Source organism: Prinia subflava, chromosome 2 (assembly GCF_021018805.1).
Source record: "Prinia subflava isolate CZ2003 ecotype Zambia chromosome 2, Cam_Psub_1.2, whole genome shotgun sequence".
NCBI lineage: Eukaryota > Metazoa > Chordata > Aves > Passeriformes > Cisticolidae > Prinia > Prinia subflava.
Window position 1 is genome coordinate 57,692,333 of NC_086248.1, and position 22,909 is coordinate 57,715,241.

A 22,909-nucleotide genomic window follows, 5' to 3' on the forward strand; every position below is an offset into this window, starting at 1 on the left:
TTAGCAATTCTTTTGCTTATTAGCAGAATGCTCAGAGTCCAGGCAGAATTGTTAGACTGAGGTTTTTTATTAATTGGTCTTTCTGAATTCTTCCTGTCTTCAGATGTTGCATCCTTATTGATATCAGTTTTTCAAAGCAATACCTAGAGACTATGAATTTAATTTTCTTTGAACAAGTATATGGGTAAGGGACGTTTTTAATGGCCTACAAGACTCTGTTTTATAGCAGCATGCAGTGTTCAGGTTTCTAATTACTGTTGTATTTAAAAAATAATTTATGCATATGTATTATTAGGACCCCAAAATTATGATGTAAAAATCTTTGTCCTGATGCCTACCCCTAGGATAGGAACACAAAATTACACCAAAAAGCTGTCCATAAAAAGACTCCTGCTTTTTTATTGTCTTTTTACTCAAAATTAAGAAAAACCCATGAGGATAGTAAGGACTTAAATACATTCTTCATGATCTATGATTCTTACACTGACTGTCATTACAGTTACAGATTTTATAGGTTTACTCAAAGTCAATCAAATGAGAAACAACCTATGCAGAGCAGTGTTTGGTCCCCGAGGATCACATCCATGAAAAACCATGAAGTCATATTTCATAATGACATATCTGCAATGCTTGGTTAAGCCTTCACATTTCACAGGCATAGAAAGTTACTGTAGTCTCATTTTATTTTTTATTTTGGTTTCCAACTGAAGTCAGCCACTTCTCCACATTTGTTCAAAGTTCTTCTGACAGTGTCTGGTCTGTGGCTGCCCTCTCAAGAGTGAGTCGGTTCAGCAGCACCACTCTGACCACTTCAGTGTTGTGCTGTGCTGGGGGGGACTCTAAGACATCCTTCAGAATGTGGTTGGAACAGGGCTACAGAGCCCAGAAAGCTATTCCAGGAGGTGTGTGTGTGCATTGTTTGGAGAAGGGAAGGCTCTGGAAGAACCTCACTGCAGCCTTCCCATACTTACAGGGGGCTTACAAAAAAGGAAGGAGAGCAACTTCTATGAGCAGATAGTGACAGGACAAAGGGGAAGGTTTTGAGGAGAGATTTAGAAAAGATTTCGGGAAGAAAGTCTTTAATCAAAGGATAGTGAGGCACTGGCACAGGTTGCCAAGAGAAGTTGTGGATGCCCCATCCTGGAAGGTTCAAGGTAGGATGGGGCCCTGAGAAACCTGGTCTAGTGGGTGGCACCCCTATCCATGGCACGGTGGTTGGAACTAGATGTCCCTTCAAATCCTAACAATTCTATGATTTAAATCAGGCTTTCCCTTCAACACAGTGACTAATCAAGGCATTAGAGTTACCTAATTCTTTACTAACAGATGTCTAGTCTCATAGATGTTGAGGACTTTTTTGCACTTTTCTCCTTTAGGAGCATGTTAAAAGTCCTTTATCTTCTGATATTAGCCAGTGTGCCTGCAGTCTGGTCTAAAAAGAAAAAACTCAGTGCTAGACTGGATTGATTTTAAAGTAATATTTGACAGAAGTGACTAAATAATGGATGCTCCCTAATTATAGCACATGTAACAAGCACTTGTGATTTCTCTCAAGATGTATTATTAGAAAATTTTTAACCACTTTTGTTTACATTTTTATGAAGTTTCTGGGCAATAGCATGGTTTCAGCTATTAAACCTTACTAGTCAATAAGTCATACGGCACCCAATCTCCACCTTCTCCAGTCATCACAGCTTCAGTTCTGGGGTTCTGCATGTCAATAGATGAATTCAAACTGTGCCTGGAGGAAGTCTTTGAGATGGAAGCACACAGTTCAATAGTGCCCAAAGTGTGGAGGGATTTACCTGCTCTCTTAAACTCAGAAATGTGTGAGCATTTCTATCAAGAGTAATTGCTCATGCTAATAACAAGCTCATTAGCCATGAATACTTTCATATGCAGCTTTTTAAGAAATGAAGTGTAAATACTGCTGTCAATCAACATTTTAATCGACCAAATGTTTGTGGAAAACCAATTCAAGATAATATGAACATGCTAAAAGTGAATTCACTGTGAAATTTCAGCACTTCATTATGAAAGTATTTGCAGTACTGACCTGTCTCCACCTGCAGCTTTATCATCGCTATGATTTTTTTTTCTAGTTCTAAAATTGGTCTTGTAATAATAGAAATGTGAAATTTGCTGACAGATTTCCCAGAGAGCTACGATGGGCTGAAGATGCTATTTTAAGCACTCTTGTGAGAAAAGTGATTGGTAGTATATGCACTCAGCCCTGATTCAGCAAGAAGGATCCCTACTTCATGTTCAAGCTACAAGAAACATTGACGAGTAACTCCACATAAATTAATGGATGGAAACATTGCAAGATGCTTGAAAAAGCAAATTAATTATGCTAGTAATAGACAGCTGAAGATTACTCAGGAAAGTTCAGCTCTAGTCAGTCTCAGCTGAAGAAAACGAGCAGAAATTCAATAATTCAACAGGGTTATAATGATTTTAAACTTACTCAGGATTTGATCTTACATCTAAATGTGAATTTATGTAATCATAGCTTCTGTCAGTCAAATACCCTTACATCTTGTTGTCCTGCAATGAAGACAAAACTGTTTTTCACCTCTGTATGCTCAGCTTGAACGAACTGGGAAAGTGGTGGAACAGGCAGATCATCTAAACCCTTTGGTATAAAAGAGACTTCTGAAAGAGAAATATTTTTTAAAAAAAATTAACATCATCTGTGCCTGGAAGTTGAAATTGGTTTTAAGGGTGATCATCCAGATCATCTCATGCTAAAATAGCCTGGGAAAAGAGGTAATTTTAAAAGAATGGTTAGTAGTTTTAGTTACTCTGCTGTTGAGATCTAAAGTACAGTGAGCTGAATTAGTTGCAAATGTCTTTTCAGTTGAGGCTGGATTTAGATGGGGATTATCTCCTGGCATGGCATGAAGTTAAACATGATTTAGAAAGTCACTCTCTATAATAACTTTAGTGGTTTTGCGCTTACTTAATTTTATTTTGTCAAGATCGAATTAAGCCAATTCTAGGGCATTAGGGAGGTGTTTGCACGAGGAGCCTGGGGATGTGGAAGGGAGAATGAGCCTTTGGCTGCATGGATGCCAGCCCAGACAGATTTCATACTCTCTTCCCAGGAGGGATGGAAAGAATGATGGAGCACAGCCGATTTTATCTGCATGTGATACTCACTGTTATTAAAAGGGAATTTCAGGGTGTGGAGTTAACCCTCAGAAGTCTGTGCAACCACCCGCACGTGTCACATAGTATGTGTCAGGTAAATTACACTCGGGGGACCCTGGTGAGTCTTGCTCTTTGTTCTCTCTTATAATTACCTTTGCCACTGGTGTTCTCCCCAGTGTTATTGCAAATGGAGAAGTTTAGGCTTTCTCCACACCCCCCACACTTTTCTCTGTCACTCAAGGAGCATCTCCTACAACTTCTTTCTACTCCTGTCCTGTGTCTAACTCTAGTTTTTCCCTCACCCTGACTTACATAAGAGCTGTATATCACTAACAACCCACTGTTTCGTTACTTAAAGGAGGGAAGTGCTTTCAGGTATGCAGCTGTTAGAGAAAACAAGAGTAATCAGGGATGGAAGAGTTTAAAATGAGTGACATCCAGTGCAACACAGGGTTTAGGGCTTTTCTTGTTTTGGTGAATTTTGGTTTGGGTTTTTTGTTTGTTTGTTATTTTTGCTCTTATTTGTTTGTTTGGGTTTGTGTGTGTTTGTTTGTGATTTTTTAGATTAAAAAACCCAGAACGATTATGTAGATAATACCCTGCGAATTTAGTACAGAATAAATGAGTTTAACCTGAAAGGGTGTTTGGAGACAAGAGGACAAGGCAGAGTTTAGTGCTTTTCCCCAGTGAGCTTTTCTTGCAGTAAAACTGCCATACCCATTCTCTCATGTTGATTTATCACATGCCCATTATTTGCTCCAAAGCAATGAAAACATCTTTTCTTTTTCCTTAGGAAGTGTTAAAGACAAAGCCTCAGTCTCCTTTTCCAAGCCTGCCTGCCTTTCTGGGCAGCCTGCCCACAGTACAGGATCCCTGTTCATCCCAGGGAGGGCAAAAGAGAGCAAAGAGAGGAGTCTTTTCTGACATCCGCAGCTTTCGGGGCGCCAGAGGCCAGGCAGTGCCTCGGCCAGGGGGCGGTGGGAGCTGCTGCCGAGCCCTGGCACAGGGCACAGGAAATCACACCGGACATGTGGAAGGTGAGGGGGCAGAGCGCATCCCTGCCCGCACATGGAAGATGGCAACAGTGGGGAAAAGCTCCAAAGAAGTTGTGTCCTGCCTTTAACAGCACAGCAGAATTCTGCGTTTCCCTGCAGTCACATTGGGAAGAATTCCTCTCTGGAATTGCACTGGGCAGAATGTCCCCGAAGCTTCTTCTTGAAGGCTGTGGCTTACCATTTCAGCTAGATCCTAACTATATGTTTGATTCCACATGTTGCCTTGCCTGCCAAGAAGGAAAAATCAAGCCTCCATTTCTTTGTGGGTTGTTCTTTTTTTGACCTCTGGAAACTGTACCCTCAAACTGCATTTTCAGTAATTGCAAGATTTATTTTTGTGTTGCTGTACATTAATCACATTGAAATAGGAGAAAAGTGAAAATAGAGAAGAGCATTATTATTGAGCAGGAAGAATAAAATCAAAACATTCACATCTAATTTTCTAAGACTCTTGAAAACAATGGTGCAGTTTGGGGGATAAAAAAGTAGAAGGAGAAAGCTGCCAAAAAAGTACATAAAAGCAAGTCAAAACTGCACAAAAAGGCATGATGTTCCTTTAAAAAGCTACATGTAATCACCAGGATACCTGACTAACTGGTACATAACGTGTTCTTCTAAGCACAGTAACTCTCCCACTGAGAGAAACACTGTGAGTCAAACAAGAATATACATGCTTTGGAAATACTTTTCCAGAATCATGACACTTGTTCCATTAGTCAATCTGGTACACTTTCAACGGGTAGAAAACTGTTGAGCCTTAAAGAAAACAGTCTCACAGAAAATAGAGAAGCCAGGAGCTAAGTTGCAGAAAATTAAATTTATGCAGAAAAGAAAATATGAGGACAAGCTATGATCTTGTTGGGTCAGCTTCTATTAGGGGCCCTCAAAATGTTGTCGTTCAAGCCACAGAAATTCCCACTATTAATCAAGCAAAGATAAAGCTGCAATAATCTTGCAAATAATTTAACCAAAAAGAATAAAGAAAGAACTGAAAGCTTTAGCTTTTTGTGCAAAGAAATAAATTTTCATATATTTCCAAATGTCTTCAAGTCTATGCCTGACTTACTGCCTTTGTGTTTTCTGGAAATTAGGTTGATTTTTCTGGATAATGTTTTGTTGTTCTTGAGGTAAAAAATAGACCATCAGCCTAAAAGCCAGCCCTGAGGAAAGGAGGGACTCCCAGTTAAGACTTTGAATTTTTGCTCCCCCAATGGTCAGTGCCATCTGTAAGCAGGGTGATGGCAGAAGGGCAAGAGTTTTGGTGCTAAGTCTCAGAGAGAGGCTAAATATTGTCTACTCCCTCCATGTCAGGGCCCTTTGTAACAGTAAGTGTGGGAAAAACACATAAATCATGTGAAATCTCTGTTGCTCTGCAGTTCTCTGTGGTCACATGGATGGCATTCCACGTGGGTCTGCTGGACTGGGTGGCAGCAAGGGGCAGGTGGAGCATCTGGCACTGTCACCTGCTCAAGGTTTCAGTTCCACTGAACCGGGCTTGCTCTGTTTCAAAGCTGCAAACTGAGCAACATTTCCAATCCCTTTCCAAATAAAATTGAATGCGTTGTTGATGGGGCCTGAAACATTGATGAACCTTCAAGATTTTTGTTTCCTGCACCCTGATTGATTTCTGGTACCCAGTAAATGTAAGAAAAGCCCTACACATGTGAAATGGTTCCCAGCTAAAATAATGGAGATACTTCTTCTACCTAGCTGGCTATAGAAGCCAAATTTGATCCAAATCAAAGCTGTTCCATTATTAATAAGAGCAAATGAAATGCACCTGAGAAGTGAAAAAGTATTATGAAAATCAAAACATCTGCTTCCCATGGCCATCAGAGATTGTGACAAGAGAAGGCTTGAGTGACCAACTCGCTGAGAGACAGTACTGCTGCAATAGAGCAGTCCTGATGAACTTCCCCTAAAGATGTCTTTGGACTGGGGTTTCAGCTGTAGATTTCAGTAAGTCTCCAGTGTTCAGGAAAGAAGGATGATTTCAAGGGTTTTGTTGTTGCTTGTTGTTTTGACTCTACACAGTGCATGCTCCTGGCCAGGCCTTGAACATGCAGGATGTCCCCAGTGAAGCACGGGACAAAACTGCAGCTATTGAAGAAGTCAACTATTGCTGGCTCTCATGCTATCTTTAGCCGAGACACAAATTGCTATATTTGAATGCATTTGGCTTTTGAAATTGTGTCAGAACACCTTGGCGTTGTGTTTGGGTTCACACATCTCAAAGATTGCATGTTTGCTCTTTTCCCTGCAGACACTAAGCCTGAATGAGGAGACCCACTTTGTAGCTCCAGGCAGCAGCTGAATTTCTTCTGCACAGGTGGAGTTTTGCTGCTGAATTTGGTGGGGCTGCCTTTCATCCTGAGGCTTCACATTGGGCACAGAAAGGAGGAGCAGGGTTAGAATGGATAGCTGGAGAATGGGCAGTGGAAAGACTTCTGCCAGCCTGAATCCCTGTGTCCTCCTGGCATGCCAGAGTGCAGTGGGCATGGGTCTAGCACCATAGGGAAGTAGCAGTGGTTTGCACATCCAAAGCTGCCACACGGCTCTACAGAGGGGACTGACATGACCTGCCCTAAACCTGCCTCAGCTCAGCTCTGCTGTGAACCTTCCTCCATCTGTGCTGGGAGAGCAGGACCTGTTGGATGTTGCCAGAAACAAGTCAGGAGTTAGTTATAAACAGAACTGCCTTTGGATTAATTAATGAATTTCAGGGCCTATTTGTGCTTCTGGATTGTTTTATTTGCTTTCACTTGTTTTTAGCTCAAACTTTTTGCCCTCTTCTCCCCACACTCCGCTGGAGGAAACCTCCAGGTCAAAGAGGTAATGATGCAGCCTTTCCCTGACACCAGACAGGGTCCTCTTCTTACGTGACTACCATAAATGTACTTTTGTCTTTCTCCCTGCTATGCCCTCTGGGAAGCAAAACACAGTTCCAAACCCCAAAATGTATTAATGAAAACTATGCTTTTATAATGATCCTCAGGACTTTTTGGTCATTTTTCTAAATTGGATGGCTACATTACCTCAGTATGGCAATTAATGACAGTTAAATATAAATTGAGAATTAGTATCTGCCAACTTGATATGATGTAGTCCTACCAGGCATTTCAGGCTGTTTCCTATGGAAATCATTATTCTTAAGTTACACTGTTCCATCTTTGTCAGCTGGTGTTTAACCTGAGTATGTTGCTTTTCAGATTAAAGAAAAGCTTGGCATTGTAACAGGGAAGAAGCATGGCATCTGCAATAAAAATGCCAAAATCCTGGAAGCTGCTTCACAAGCCTGAGTACTGTGTGGAAAGCAGATGGTAGGAAACTGAGCACATAAGAAAATTCACGAGCTGTGTTGCATGTGACTGCATTGCTACATTTTGTTAAAGGTAAGTTTTCTTCAATGTGTGCAATATACTGAAATGTCTATTAAAGCTCTGGTAATGCTCTCTGGAACAAGCGCCATTCTTAGCATTTGTGCAATAAAATAAAGCAGAAGAGAGAGAGAGAGAAGATCATTGTGAACCATAAGGATGATCTGGAAAGAACAGGAGAAACGCTGCCTGTTCAGTAATGGGGAAAAACTCCAACTACTTCACAGGATGCAGCTTCCAACCTTCGTCCTGTGTAATGAAGTGAGCCAGGTTACACATGGGAATGAACACTTATTTAATAAATGTTACCATAGATTTTCCGAGCGCATTAGTAATCCAATAAAATAATTCCCATGCTTCAATTAGATATGTGTGTATTTCTCCCCCTATCTAATCAGGACAAGCTGAATTACATCAGACAGGGCCATTGTGTCTCCTTAGGCTCGGGCTGGCAGTTGTAAGATAGAAGAGCACTGCATTCCTGGCACAGGCAGAGGATTATAACCTGTCGAGTCAAAGTCTTAATCTTTTCTCGGCGATGAGTCAGTGTTGAAATGACAGTCAGAACATGCCCAGGCAGCAAGGGAAAGATCTGTTGTGGCTAATGGGAACAGTAAGGGAGAAAAAAACTTCACCTGACTTTATCAAAAATGTAGAGGGCTCTGCTAAGAAGAAATAGATTTATTGACAGTACTCATAAGGAAATTAGAAATAAACAACCTAAACATGCTATGAGAGAGGCTTATTTTAGACCTTCTATTAATTTTTATAAGTACACAGTAAATGTTTTGATATGAAAGGAACATGTCGTCATGTTATTCTACGAACCAAGAGAATTCAGGACTAGCAGATCTCATAGCTAATACAGGAAAGATGGAGAACACCTACGTAAAAAAAAAAAATAAACAAACATGGTAATTTCTGAATTGCTTAATGGAAAAAATCATTACTACAATTAATACCCTATCTCTTATAAAAATAACAATATTGTACAGTATAATATATCCATCCAGGCGTGGTAGAATAGGGAGGACTATCAATTCAGAGTGAATTCAGAAATAATTCCTCCATTTCCCTTCAGCAAACAAGGAACACCTGTTTTTTAATTTTCACCTTTTTTAGAAAGAAATTCCTAAAAATATAACTTACACAAGCACTGTGCCACCTTCCTTTGAAGGATGCAGGGATGTGCAGCACCTGCTATCAGGTATATCAGACTAAAGATGAAGCCAGGCATGTGTTTTTTCATTGAAGCATCTCTTTTTTGTTGGTTTTTTTTTTTAATTACAATTTTAATTTTTTTCTTTTTCACTAACACACAGTAGGCCAAAATCCTATGGCCCCAAATCTGAGGGAAGAGAACTGAGAAAATTTAGCAGGAGACACTGGCTCCATCCATGAAAGAGTGCAACACTTCACTTAAAAACTTGTAGCGAGGGTGTTTAATGGTATTTTTCACGGTAATTGCTGGCACAAGTTTTTTAGGGTGTGACAGGCTTAGTAACTGCTAAGAAGAGGTATTTGTTTTACACTGCCTAAAGAGCAACTCCATGGTCAAAAGAGTCTCATAGAAAGTTGGAGAAGTTGACTTTTGAATTGCTTCAGTCACCCTAAAAAAGTGCCTTCCCCCATGAGGCTCCTCTGGTGCCTGCTGGGGCAGCCCCCACAGCCTCTGCTGAAGTCAGACTGTGAGCTAAATAAACCCAAATAAAATTCTGCAACCACATTGCTGAGCTGCTCCTATCTCTCATTCACACTCAGTGGAGGCAATTCTGAACAAGGCTCACTGCTTCAGACTCAATTTGGGCAACTTCTGCAAAAGCAAGAGGTTTGTTTGGCTTCCTTTCTGAGATGCCTCCTGTACTGTGTAGCAAATGTATCTGCCTAACTATGGGCTTGGGATTCAGCTCTGAAAGGAGAAGGCAGTCAAAGGGGATTTATTAACTTTACCTACTACTGCCTCATTTCCTAGTGCTACAGAGCTGGACTATGTATCATAGCAGGAATAATTTAGATGGATGAATATAAATGTACTGCTGCTAGAAAAAATATGTGTGAAGTGCACTTACATATCAAAAAACAGTCACAGGTAGACAATTCAACAACAGGGTGTCTGAGCTGAAGCGCCATTTCACACAGCAACAAACATTGGCTCTGTTGTCTTCCTGTGCCTCGCTAGTTTTTTCAGACTCACCTTCCATCTTCTAGAACAGCTGCTTTAGATACAGCCTCATCATCAGAAAGCACATAACTTAGCAGGTGTATCCTATCAAATTCAATTTCTGACTGGTTTTTCTTTGATTCATTAAGCTCCCATTCTCAAGATGATCCATGGCAGATTGCAATCTTTTCCCATTTACAACATACCAGGGACATTTAATTGTCTGTTCTGTAGAGATGAATTACTAACGTGCTAAGCCACAGAAGCTAGTACACATCTACATGTCATTTCTTCAAATGCCAAGGGTTTTTTTGGAGGTCAGTCTAGTGAGTTTTTCAGAATCAATACACAGGGGCATAGGAATAATAATCATTAGAAAGCTCCTAAATGATTAATGGTTAATTTAACATCAGCTAGGATGCCATATTTAAAGGTAGGAGCATACTACCATTTTTAAAGTGCAAAATATTACAAACATACCTTAATACCATGCTTTTTGCATTGCATAGGACAAAAATTTAAGTAGAATTAATAACTTTTTTTTCTCAAAATTCACATTTTATGTAGCAGTGTGTGATGGAGGGGTATGTGCAGGCTGTGGGGCAGACAAAGATTGAACTATGTAATAAAATTCATGCATAAATTACTAATGGTACCCTATCTAAGGCTAATATATTGACTAACCCTCCTGTGAACATCAAACAGGTCAGTGCACTAAGAGGTTACTAACTAGCTGATGCCTGTGGTGTTTTTCTTATGGGGGTTTAAAAGGAAAAGAAAATAACCCTGACTTTTTTCAGATGGTATTTTCACTATTGTGAGAAATATATGGGTTCATTTTCGCAACACTTCTCTGAATTTCAGTTTAGAAAACAGTTTTATGAAGTACTGATACCCAGACTCTCAGTAGTGCTTAGAAACATGCAAACCAGAATTATAAAATAGCTTGAAAGTTGACTACAGTTAAAAGAGAGTAACTAGTTTTTATGAAACCTGACCCCATTTTACTCTCCTCCATTACAATTAGAAAGTTTAATATAGGACAAAATAGGTAAAAGCCCCCAAATCATCTCTGAGCTACCCAATTCTTTAAAGCTTGTGAAATGGAGAAAACCCGGACAGGCATTCAGGAGATTAACAAATATGTATATTTGTGCAAGAAAAGGAAGTTTTGGAGAAGTCATGCCATTGTATAAAGCTTACTAGCTGAACTTCCTGGAAAATGACTTAAGCCTAAGTGGGGGAGGAAATGCTAAATTGTGCCTTATACTAAAAACTACTTCAATCTCATTTTTTCACTTAAAAAAATGTTCTTACCTGACCATGACTTTTTAACCTGGGCAGTGTTTGGGACAGGGAATGTCTCTTGCTGCAGGTTTGTGGAAGTATTTAGGATAATGGGACTTGCACCTTGGTAATACTGCAATGAATTATTATAACTGTTTTGTATTTATTAACATCTTATGCATGCACATAGAATGTTTCTTTTCCTATGTTATTTATACAGAGCTACTAAGTGCAGCAAAACTGCATGAATGCCCCAGAGCTTGTTGTTGTACACATAAAAGCTTATTCATTTAAACTGCACATATTTAGAGAGGGCTTTTGGATTCTCCTTGTTAAAAATAGCTTGGTACAGCAATACCCAGAGAAATTAGGACTGGAGGGCACTTTTAGGCTTGTCTTTACAAGAAATGGGGTTATGACCTCTTCTTTCTCCCTGAGGGTAAATACCATGGTGCAGAGGAATACTTTTCCCCCACATATGAAAGCCTTTTCCATAGTGGGTGTTGGGGACAGTCTTTGGAGATTATTTCCTCAGGTCAGTGACCAGGGCAGGGCTGAGCTCTAATGGGGACAACCCTGGTGGCTCAGTGAGTAGCTGGGTATCAGTGCTTGAGCCTTCTCCTGACCCTTGAGAGCTTATGGGGATATGTGTAGCCTGAGAGACTCCTGGTTCATCTCGTTACCTTCATTCTCTCTGTAGAGAAATAAGTAAACAATAAATATTTGCCTTTTTCTTTCTGAAAAACCTCTGAAAATGTGGATTACAGTCTCCCTAGGCAGCATATTTTGTCATTTCTCTATCCCTACTGTTTGACATTTTTTCAGTACATTTAATCAAAATCTCCTTTGCTTCAGTTTAGGCTCATTATTCCCTGCACTCACCACATGGGATCCATAGCACATTATTTCCCCCAGCTTTATCGACACATCTGCATTTTATAAACAAAGTCTTTCTGTTTTCTTTAATCTTTCCCTGTAGGATATTACAAAAGGAGTATGTCTTTTAGATGTCCAACCAGTTGCTTCTCTTCAATTTTTACCAAATTGGTCCAATCTCTTCTGGAGTCTCACAAGTGAGAATTAAGAGCCCTTACCCGCAGAATCTTGCACAGTAAAGTTACCTTGTGTCTCATATGCATGACACTCCACTGCAATGTAGCTTTTTTCAGTACAGAATGTTTTTGACTCATGTTCAGTCTGCGATTCAGATCCCTTGTCGGTCCTTGTTGGTAGAATTGCTGTCGAAATCACAGTTTCCTATTGTGTATTTGTGTAGCTGACTACTCCAGATGAATATGGAGTGTTTGCATTTCTTTTATTGAATTGCATCCTGTGATATACATATAAAACTGATGAACTGTTTTTGTTGCAGTTCTCTTTTTTGTTGCTGATCTCCTGTCCTCAATCCCGTGCTCTCCATGTTTTTAATTTACTAGATTCTGAGTGACATCTTGGAATATCCAACAATTTGAAAAGTATGTTCGGCACTCATCTTAAAAATCTTTTAGAAAGGCACCTAAGCAGTATTGTTCTATTTCTGCTCCTTGTTTTGCTCTCTATTCAAACCCCAGCTGGTAGCTTTCACCAGCAGGCCTTCTTGATTGTTTATGCCTCCTCCTTCAAAATGGCATTTAGCTTGAAAGAGCGTGCGCTGCAATGGCATCCATTACTTCAGGTTTTTAATGTGCTCTTGGCATCTCTTGTTCTAGCCAAAGAGAGCACTGTGCTAAACAGCCCAGTAGGGTTCCTGCTTTCCCAAAGGAGGTAACTAAGGACTTGGGAAGTTTAGCATGTCTATCTTGTACAACAATCAAGAACAGCCAGGTTTTAGCTGCCAGTTTTCAGACAATCTTGGGCTCACTCTGTATACATTTTTCTGTAGAATGCATTAAGAACCAGGGGTGAGAGGACCTGAAGGAAAGCAGGACTATTGGCATTAAAGTTTTAAAGTTATTACTTTCAGTCTGGCTTTTTTTTTTTTTTCCCAGATTCAAGCACCTAAATTCCATCACTCACCACTAATTGTCAATCAAAATGGGTAAATCACATTATGTCCCTCCTTTACAGGCTGGCCAAGTTATGCAGAATAACGTATTATCATTCTTCATTATTTCTTGAGTGCAAGTGAAACAGAGTGTGTAGCAGAGGTGACAGGCACCAGTCTGGGAGATGACTGATCCTGACAATTATGAATACAGACAATAATGTCTTGCTCTCTAACCCATACTATCTTTTAATATATTTGTTTTGTATCTTTTTATGAACTAATACAAATACTTTCATTCATTTTCTCCCTTTGCATTGTATCAAAGGGTTAATACTTCTATGTCAGCAGAGTGGGATTCAAGGGCAAAACAACAATCAATATTACTAGAGGCTGTGGGATGTTAATTGTCCAGCCCTGCTTCCTGGTTTGTTTTGCTGTTGGCTTTTTTTTTTCAAATCTTTGCCTTTATTGATTCCCTACCTCCCCACTAATCCCTTCCAGAAAAAAGGATAGCTGTCACATCTTTCTAAATAAAAGTGACAGCTCGGATGGTAGTGCTCAGGTGAACAATCATAGGCGATTTGTACCAGGAATTGCTGATGTTATTGAGGGCAAGTGCAAGTAAACAGAGGTTACCCACTCCTTTAGTTGCTACCTATCCTCCACACAAAGTGCCATGACAGCACAGTCTGTGCATCCTAACACGTCTGAACAGCAGGCACCAGAGATGCTCGGAGGTGTTGTACCTGACACTTGAGAGCTCTCTGAATTTCTGCTTCCCGAGACACAGCAGTGGGCACCCAGGCTGCCTCCTTTGCACACTGGAGCCCTTCCACAGAGACCTCCCGCTCTAAAGGACCCTGTGTCTTTTTTCATCACTGCTGCTGCAAGAGCAGCTCAGAGAGCCAGGGTTGAGCATCCTGGATCCCATGTAAACTGCCAAGACAGGCACCCTGAAGGGCAGGTTTCTGCCTGAAAGGGACACTGGTTGGGCTGGGCAGAACTCGGGGAAGAAAAGACTGCTCCTATGGACAGCTGGTATAGAGGGGTCCTAATGAGCCTTCTTGTCTGGGAGCAACTTCAGAGGTGTATCATGTGGTCATACACTACGTGGGTAAGGTGAGAGTTTGGAGGAATTCCACCACAGAGATATGGCCACCACTGGCAGATTCAGGGCACTGAGGTGTCTAGCCACTACTGGTGTAGGGAAGAAGTGAGGCTACAGTCACATTCCATGCTTGGATCTCTACTCTTAGACAGGAAGAAATTGTCATTGTGCACATTTTGTCGGAAATAATGAGTGTATATGTAGAAATCCATTTTTCCCTCTATTTTTTCTCTCTCATGTAGCACTTACCTTGTACCTGAGTGTATCTTGGCCAGTGCAACTTAAGCATATCAAACATTCTCTTCCTTAAATCCAAATCTTTCAAAATTTCATTATCACAATCTCAAGCCATAAACAGATAATACTGTAAGCAAAGGGACCAGAGCAAATACTTCAATACAACAAATATTTGCTTTGTGCCATTATTTTATCTGACTTGTGTTGTTAGAGTTACTGTTTTGACCACATGTAAAACAACAGCAGGTTGTGCAATGAGCTGCTATTCTCTTCACAAGGAAGAACAAAGGACAAAGCAGCCCTTGGTAACAAACATTTGTATGAGCCAGACGGTGATGAGCTTTGTAAGAAAGGCAAAACAAACCAAAAAAGTAGGGGTTTGGAGCATCAAAAGGATGACTGCAAGAACAAAAAGTCAGCAGTGCTGAGAGTGATAGATTGACACACAGTGTCTTTGGAGTATGGAACATCAATATTACAAACAGATGAAAAGCAATTATAAATGAAAACAAAATCATAATATATCTGGAAAGACAAAAAAGTTATCAGTCAGAGGGATGGGCATTAATTAGGACATGCAAAGTAGGAAATCACTTAGAGACCCAGAGCCCATTAACAGCTCATAGCCCCAAGCCAAATTCAAATAGGAGACTCAAAAATGACACTTATACATGGTCTGACACACATGGGGTACTGCTGTGATGAAAGCAAAACTTTGTTCTGCAGTGGTTTGTGAAGTATGGCAGTATCCCGCTGAAGTGCTTTGGCTTACTGGTGAGGAGAATGGCAACACTGATCCAGACAAGGCAACGCTCATCCATGACCCCAGCACCTACACCACAGAGGTGAGACCTCCTCCGAGCTGAACGGGATGTCAATTCTCCTCTCGGATGAAACACTTTTCTTACACTAAAATAACACCAGTTAACTCGGGATGGTTAGTTAGTCTTCAGACTCCTCAGATGCCATCACCAGGTGCAAGACAGACTATCTGGTTGATGGGAGTTTCCAGTAACCATGCAAAAAAGAAGCCCTTCAACAGTGAATCTCACTGGTGAGCCTGGAGCGAAGTCTCACAGCTCACCAACAAGATGTCACACAGAGCTTTTGAAAGGCAGGGTTACCCAGTAGGCAAAGACTGCCTGGCTTTGCAAAAATAACAGAGTCTATCATGACTCCAAATAAATCCTCATCTCATCAGCACCTCACCAGCCATCTAGAGTATCCTTGCCTGCCAGCATGCGAACACCCATGACCCTAGGACCCGGGGAGCTCCCAGGGAACCCTCCCCGGGGTCCTCCCTTAAATCTAAATTACATCAGCGTACCTAGGAGATTCCCTGGCAACTCTTGAGTGTTTTGTTAACAAGCCAAGGAATGCAAACATGAAATGACTCCTATGATTCTGAGAACATGTAAAAGCAACTGTGCATTTCAATAAGGAAATAAAATCACCAAGTGATGTGTACTTTGCAGTTTTGAACAATTCTGAGTTGCTGAAAATCTCCAGGTATGAGTCTTCCACTCAGCTCTTAATTTCTTCATGAACACATCATCATGTGAGGTAGAAACCACCAGAACTAAACTCACATGAATTCCTGAAAGACAAATGCCTCAGGAAAATAACAAATGCTGAAAAGAATGAAATTTCATGACATATACTGGTTTATTTCAGAGTCCAACAACTATTATTTCCAAAGTTGTTCAGAAAAAAGCATGGAAAAACACAAGAGAGGTTGCTATGAAACAATGGAAAGCCAAGAAGAAGATACAAGCTGTAGGGGTGCTTCCTTCAAGCAGCCTCTGGGGAAGGAAAACCCGTAGAGAGCAGCATTACAAAAGAGGTCTTGGTTTTGGCCACTGTTGTATTTGACAGCACAGGAAAGTGGGTATTCAGACTATCACTGGAGATAACAAATCTCAAGTTCATTTCCTAAGAAGCAAGCATGCCTAGAGAAGAACCTCTTAGCCACAGAAATGAGTCTATGCTGACATTTGTGGCCAGCACTGATGGGAAGAATCAATTGTTTAGGAAGAGGATACATGTGTCGTCACACAGGGTTACTAAAGGTGAAAAGGTAATTAAAGGGCCTTGAATCCCTAAGGGTCACTGCCTAAGCCTCCTGAAAAATTAGTCCATATGTTCTGTATTATTTTCTTTGACTGGAAAACAGATTAGGACTGTACGATATATACATGGGAAGCAGATGCAGCTTCATGTTGCTTACACTCACAAGAGATTCCCACATCCACTCTTTGGGAAAGAAACATGAGGAAGTACAAATTATGCAAAGGTTCCTCTGCCTTTGGTGTTTCCTATTTCATGTTGTCTGTTCTTTGCCTGTCACCTGATACAATGTTCTTGTAGACAGGGATCTAGACATGATCACACTGAAAAAGCACAGCATTTCAGAGGTGTAGTATTTTATCTCCCCCTTGGCTTTATTGATCAACCATTAGCTTTAGATTAAATGCTGCACTGTGATTTTGTTTCAGCTGCTGAAAGAACCTTATCTATGAAGCCTAATCTCTTATGCCCTGAATTCATTCCTTAAGGTAAGTCTAAAACTAAGGCCGAAGTTTTGGGAAGGATCGTCTTTCCCCTGCCACATAAACTCTTGTCTTCGTTATGGGTGTAACCATTAATGGTTCCATTGTGGTATGGAGAAGTATTTGTGAGGAAACTTCTTTCTCCAAGAAATGCTCTCATATGCCTCCAGACACTCAGGAGTGAAGTAGTGATTGTGCCCACACTGGACTGCAGTGCTCATTCCCAGGATATTAGCAGATCTAAACATTTTTGCTCAACTTTGACTTTTAAACAACTAGTTCTTTCTTTCAAATGAAGAAAAAGTCATTGCAGAAAAGATTCTTGGCAGCAGTTTTTTCTCTAGCTTCCTGAGGAATGCACTCGCTTTGAAAACTGAATGAAAAACCAATGGCACATAAAACTACCTCATGACAATGCTGGCAGTTCTACCAGTTTTTCATCCACCCACATTTGCCAAGCACTATGCATTTTGTTAGAATTGTAACTTTGAAATGATAACCTCTGAGGACATGCTTTTTAATCACCAGTGTCTCGTTTTCTACTTTCAGAGAGTTGTGGAAGTATTATTTGAATAGCGGGTACCAGATTTTAAATGTCTGCAGTGATTACAATATCCTGTTAATGACAGTATCAGAAATATCCTTCAGCTGAGACCTTCTGGATTCTCACACTCAAAGAAAATATTTTAGCAGCAGAGAAGAAAAAGCTCAGTATTTTCTAGTCAGCTTAGGTCCAATGTGGAACACCTCAATGCTCTTCTGGTTCCTATTATGGTGAAAGTTTGGATATTCCTACTTTATATCTCATAGAATATATCCCAAGTATGATGCCTAATATGACTTTAAAAAGCCTCTTAAGCAACATTGAACTTATTTCACATTAATCAAAAATTTTTCCTCAGCAACTGTAAACATCAACCAGTCTATAAAGATGAAAACATTCCTGCTCTGAACAGGAAAGTTTCAAGTTTTGTGGCTGAGTACGTCAGCACCAGATTTCCAACATGACATGCAGAGCTGAAGATCCAAATTACAGGCTACTGCAAACACAAAAGTTTAAAAAACAGCCACTCCCCTCTTTCAAGAACTCCTTTGTATTCTTTTTGGTTTGTCTAAGAATAAGTTGTTGATGATATTTTCCTACTGCATTTACACAAGCCTAGAGTTATAAAAGCCAGGCAGGCAGCACTACCGTGCTGGAAGTTGATATTGACTTGTATAACAGCTGCCCTGTGAATAGGGCAGACTTCTTGCACAAACTCAGATTTGTGGGATATGACTTTTTCTCAAGCTCTGCTTGCAGCCCAGGCTCCAAGTGTGATCTACACTGGTACCTAGTTACAATTGCTCAGTATCTCTGAAAATCATGTGGTCCCTACACACCCATAAGGAGCTTAACTCCATATGTTTTGCTTTGAAAAACTAGTGCTTTTTTAGATGAAAATCTAAAAGCTATCATAGCATTTCAGACCAGTAATAAGATTTTATCAGATCATGATCCCTTTGGTGGCACAATCTGTGTTTTACCTAAATAGCCTGTTGAGGCTCAAATGCCTCATGCTAGCCTCTTTTTGAGTGGTGAGAGCAGATGCAGCTGAAATGTCACTGCTACCACATGGCCATGTCAAACAGCAGCAAGGATCTGACTGAAGCGGATATACCCAGGCAGATCTGACTAGCAATCCATGCCTCCTTCCCCTCTGCTCCTTGCTGACTTTAACATACACCCCCAGGGCAGTGTGGACAGGAGATGCTTCCCACAGCCATACCCCAACTTGGGACACCAAGACCTTCTAGTCCCATCTGCAGGAGTGGACATGCAAGAGGCTGACGTCTGCCCCTTGTCACAGGTGAACTTCCTTGCTAATGGGGATGGTCTGGCGCCCCGAACCAGCGCCTGTGCTATGCTGGCTGCTCACTTGCAGTCATAGGCACACTTTGGTGTGCAGGGTGGGCCATCAGTGATTCCAGTCGGTGTCTCCTGAGAGACATGGAGCTGCTGAAAGCACTGATGCTAACCTGGGTGTTTTAGAAAGCCATCTCCACACGGCTAATTTTTACACTGATTGCTGATAGCTTGAAATATTTGCTGTTGGGGTTGAAATCATTCACACGCACCCACGCCCACACGCACCTCGAAGAGAAGAAAACGATCACGCTCAGCGTTTTAGTGCTGCAGGTATGCAATGTCTATAAATGCATATATAGTGTGCGTGACGGTGCAATAACGAATTTCCTTACAGAAAAAAACAAAGTCATAAACCACCCAGCGAGCGTACGCTCCCGGCGAGGAGCGCCCTGCCGCGGGCACAGCCGCTCCGCCTCCGCCGAGGTGCTGCCGGCACCGGGGCAGCCCGGAGGCTCCACCGCGGCACCCCCGGGGTGCTTCCACACCCCGCCCCAACCTGCTGGCGCCGTGCCGAGCCGAGCCGCGCCACAAGCCCCTCCTGTGTCCCCGCCCCAGCCGGTGCGGGCCCACCCCCGGCGGCGGGGCCGCGGCGCTGCCGTGCCATGCGAAGCTTTAAGCGGCAGGTGCGGGGGAGCGGAGCACACGCGTGAGCGGCGGTGGCTGCGGCCCGGCGGTAGCGGCGGCGGGCGCCTTTCGGCTCGGCGGGAGCCGCGGCGGAGCGGAGCATGTCGGTGGCGACCGGGGGCAGCGAGGCGGCGGCAGCAGCGGGCGGAGGCGGCGGCAACCGCGTTTTCTTCCAGAGCCCCCGCGGCGGCGGCGGGAGCGGCGGCTCCTCCGGCAGCTCTTCCCGGGAGGACTCGGTGTCGGCAGCGGCGGCCGTGGTGCAGGTCCAGCAGCGGCGTCACCAGCAGGGGAAAGTGACGGTGAAATACGATCGGAAGGAGCTGCGGAAGCGGCTGGTGCTGGAGGAGTGGATCGTGGAGCAGCTGGGGCAGCTCTACGGCTGCGAGGTGCGGGGCCGGGGTCGCGGGGTCCCCGGCGCGGTTGCTGTCGCCGCCGTCCCCTCGCCCGCCGCTGCCTCCCTCGCCCCCGCCATCCTCCGCCTGCCCCGAGTCGCGTTTCGGCGGTGGGCAGAGAAGCGCTGTCACCGCCACCTCCAAATGACATTCCCGGTCCGCCGCCCCCACCCCGCCGCTGCCCCGCGCCTCCGGGGGTGGTGAAAGGTGCCCCACGTCCTGTAGAAAGGGTGTCCCCCGTGCCCTCCCGAGGTGCATGGGAGGGGACCGCCCTCTGGGGACGGGCGGTGGCTGCCGCACAGCCGGGCACGGAAGGGTCCTTCTCCTCCGGGGAGCGGCCCGGCGGCTGCGGCAGGTCCGGGAATGCCAGGAGGTTCGCCCGCGGGGCTGGTGGCCGGGAGCCGCTGTTCCCGCAGCCTTCCAGGGCAGGGCGGACCGAGGCTCCGAGGCGCCTTCCACGGGCTGGGCGGGTGTCAGTCTCCGCTAGCTGCGAGCCGGCCCAGCGCCGGGAGCGCGGCGGGTCGGAGAGCGGAGCGGTGTGCCGGGGACGGGGCGAGCGGCAGCAGCGAGCGGCGCTGTGCGGGGGCCGCTGTTGTAGAGGAAAGGCTCCGGTGCGGGTGCGCTCCCCTCTGGATCGTGGCTTTGCGTTACCCCGACCTAGCGGGGCGGGGGAGATACTGGCCAGGAAATCCCAGTGGGCAATTCGGAGATCATTAGGGCGAGAATCGAAAACACTGGGGGCTTGTGTGTACCTGATTTGTGCGTATCAGTTCTATTTTTCGGTTACTCTGGGCGTAGAGCGAGTGTTGCCAGAATGAATTGTCTTTTGTAGAGGACTGATGAGCAGGAGGATGTTTCAGGAGTGTTCAAAGGAATGGCAACTGTTGTCTTCCTTGCGGAGATAACGATGTTGTAAGTAAAGGTAGTACCAGTACTTAGTTTTGTCAAAGCTTCATTAAAAATGTAGACCTCTAATCCCCAGTGGATCGTATCTCCCTTTCACCTCGGGTATTTACTCTTATAAAGGATGAAAACGTTAAGGCTGAACTAAGGTTCGCACATACTTTTCCCATCAGTAGTCTGATTCACTTTTGTTAGAGACTTCTGAAGTGAGATTTGCTGAGGCCAGATGTGAATTTTGCAGCTAGCATGTCCAGGAGCCAACATCTCACTCCTCAGCATGCTGGAGCTAGGAAGACAGGAGCTTGACAGTCTTTGAGGTTTGGATGTCTTGAATGGATGTGAAAATATAAATAGCCTGGATGGAATATCTAGCACACACATAATACAAATGTTTAAAGAAACTCCTTTAATGTCAAAAGTAATTTATTGGCAAATTTGTTAGAATGACACATTAAAAATGTGCATGTGTCAAGTTAAGCCTCCTTAACTGTTCATATCCATGAGCTCTGGGAAGGAAAGATACAAATGGAAACTCCAGTTAAAAATAATGAAAACAAGCAGTCCTTAGTCTTCATCTTGGTGTGACTTGCCTCTCCAGTCTCATGACTTGTTTGGCCACATAGACTGTAGACTGTGAGGATTTTTCTGAGGCCGGAAGTGTTTACAGGTGTTTGGGTAAACTGATGATTCTGTGCTTGTGCAAGCTGATGACTTAGTATCTGGCCTGCTGGATCTGTCCTCTGGTTTGACTCTCACTGTTCAAAAGGGGTAAATTGACATACAGGTGAACTTGTTCATAAGAAAGGATGTGGTATACAGGACCAAAACAAAGCCCAATGAATTGTTCCTGCTCTTCACAGTATTCAACTCAGTATTGTTGGAGGAAAATCATTCATTCTTTTCTTTATTTCCAACTGAAGTAGAAGGAGGTCTGCTTTAGAAGATCTCCATTAAGGTGGAGACCATATGTAGCTGCATAAAAATAACTTGTTTGATGATTTGGTTTCTGAGTTTACTTTTAGGAGGAAAAGTGGTTTAACATTACAAAATGTTTTTAGATTTGCAGGCCAAGGGCAAAATGTTTAAGTCATCTTCTGCTCTCTGCTATTATGCATGAACTCTACCAGAGTCAGCACAGATGATGGTGAAAAGGTCAAGCTATTAATATGCTATCAGAATAAAGTTTTAGATGTATGATGAGTGCAGTGATTAAAGACAATAGCAATTTAATGCAAGATGCTTTGCTTGAATCTGCTTGAATTACTTCTAGGCTTAGAGATGTAGCTCTCAGGCTGAAATTTAATCACCTATGCAGACAGTTAATAACCCTGTCTGAGGGCAGGTTAAGAGGGGGTTGGGAATTGCTCACTTCAATTTCTGTGGAAGATCTACAATAGCTTCCCAATGCAATGACATTTAAGTTTTGTAACGCTCTAAAATCTTTCAGGTTGTCAGAAATAGCCACTGAATTTTTAATTGTGGAAGCGCTAACCAATATCAGTGTTTCATTGCTGTTCTGATTCAGAGCTCTATTTCTAAGGAGCCATGCACTTCATTTCTGGGAAGAGCAGAAATATGTAGAGTGTGCTTGCAGCATGGTGCACTGAAAGTCTGGAAGAAGACTTGCATGTCTCTTTATGGGACTGCATAAATGTAGTGCCTGCTCTCTGTTTTCCATTTAAATAATGTTTGCTATTATGCTGAGATTCATCAGTAAGTGGATACTTGCAGAAAGACTCCCATTATTCAAAGCTAAACATGTACTCATAGTCTCTCAAGTACTTGCAAGTCAGCTATAAGCCTCTCTTGGCATGGCGACAAAGTTTAGGAGATGAGGTTGGGAAATAACGAGACAGGTTTGTTTGTGTTCTTTTCCTAGTGGATCTTGTCTTTACTGGTACCTGTTTAGTTTTAAAAATTGGATGCTAAGCAATATAAGGGTGTAGGGGGTGTGACTTAGAAGGAGCTATTTGAGACCATTTTAAATGAAGACCTCAGTTATATGACACACAGATTAGCTTTAGAAAGGTTACTTCCACATGATGCAGACTTTAGGGATAAAAGACCCTTTACCTGAATGGTAAAGGTTATCAAGGCAGAAAACTTTAATAGGACCAGAGAGACTTAAGCAGGATTTGTTTGGCACCAGAACCTGTCAGTCTAATGT

The 22,909-nt window shown here is 42.7% G+C and overlaps 1 protein-coding gene across 2 annotated transcripts in view; it reads left to right on the forward strand.

Annotated features, from left to right (window-relative positions):
• The first annotated feature begins 19,390 nt into the window (after positions 1 to 19,390).
• PPP1R14C (protein phosphatase 1 regulatory inhibitor subunit 14C) overlaps positions 19,391 to 22,909 on the forward strand; it is a 52,634-nt gene continuing 49,115 nt past the window's right edge. The window contains exon 1 of one of the 2 annotated variants that reach the window (XM_063391869.1): positions 19,391 to 19,833. In XM_063391869.1, the coding sequence (XP_063247939.1) occupies positions 19,549 to 19,833 (285 nt within the window). In that variant the 5' untranslated portion in view covers positions 19,391 to 19,548. The remainder of the gene's footprint in view (positions 19,834 to 22,909) is intronic. The other variant, XM_063391868.1, reaches the window with a different exon arrangement.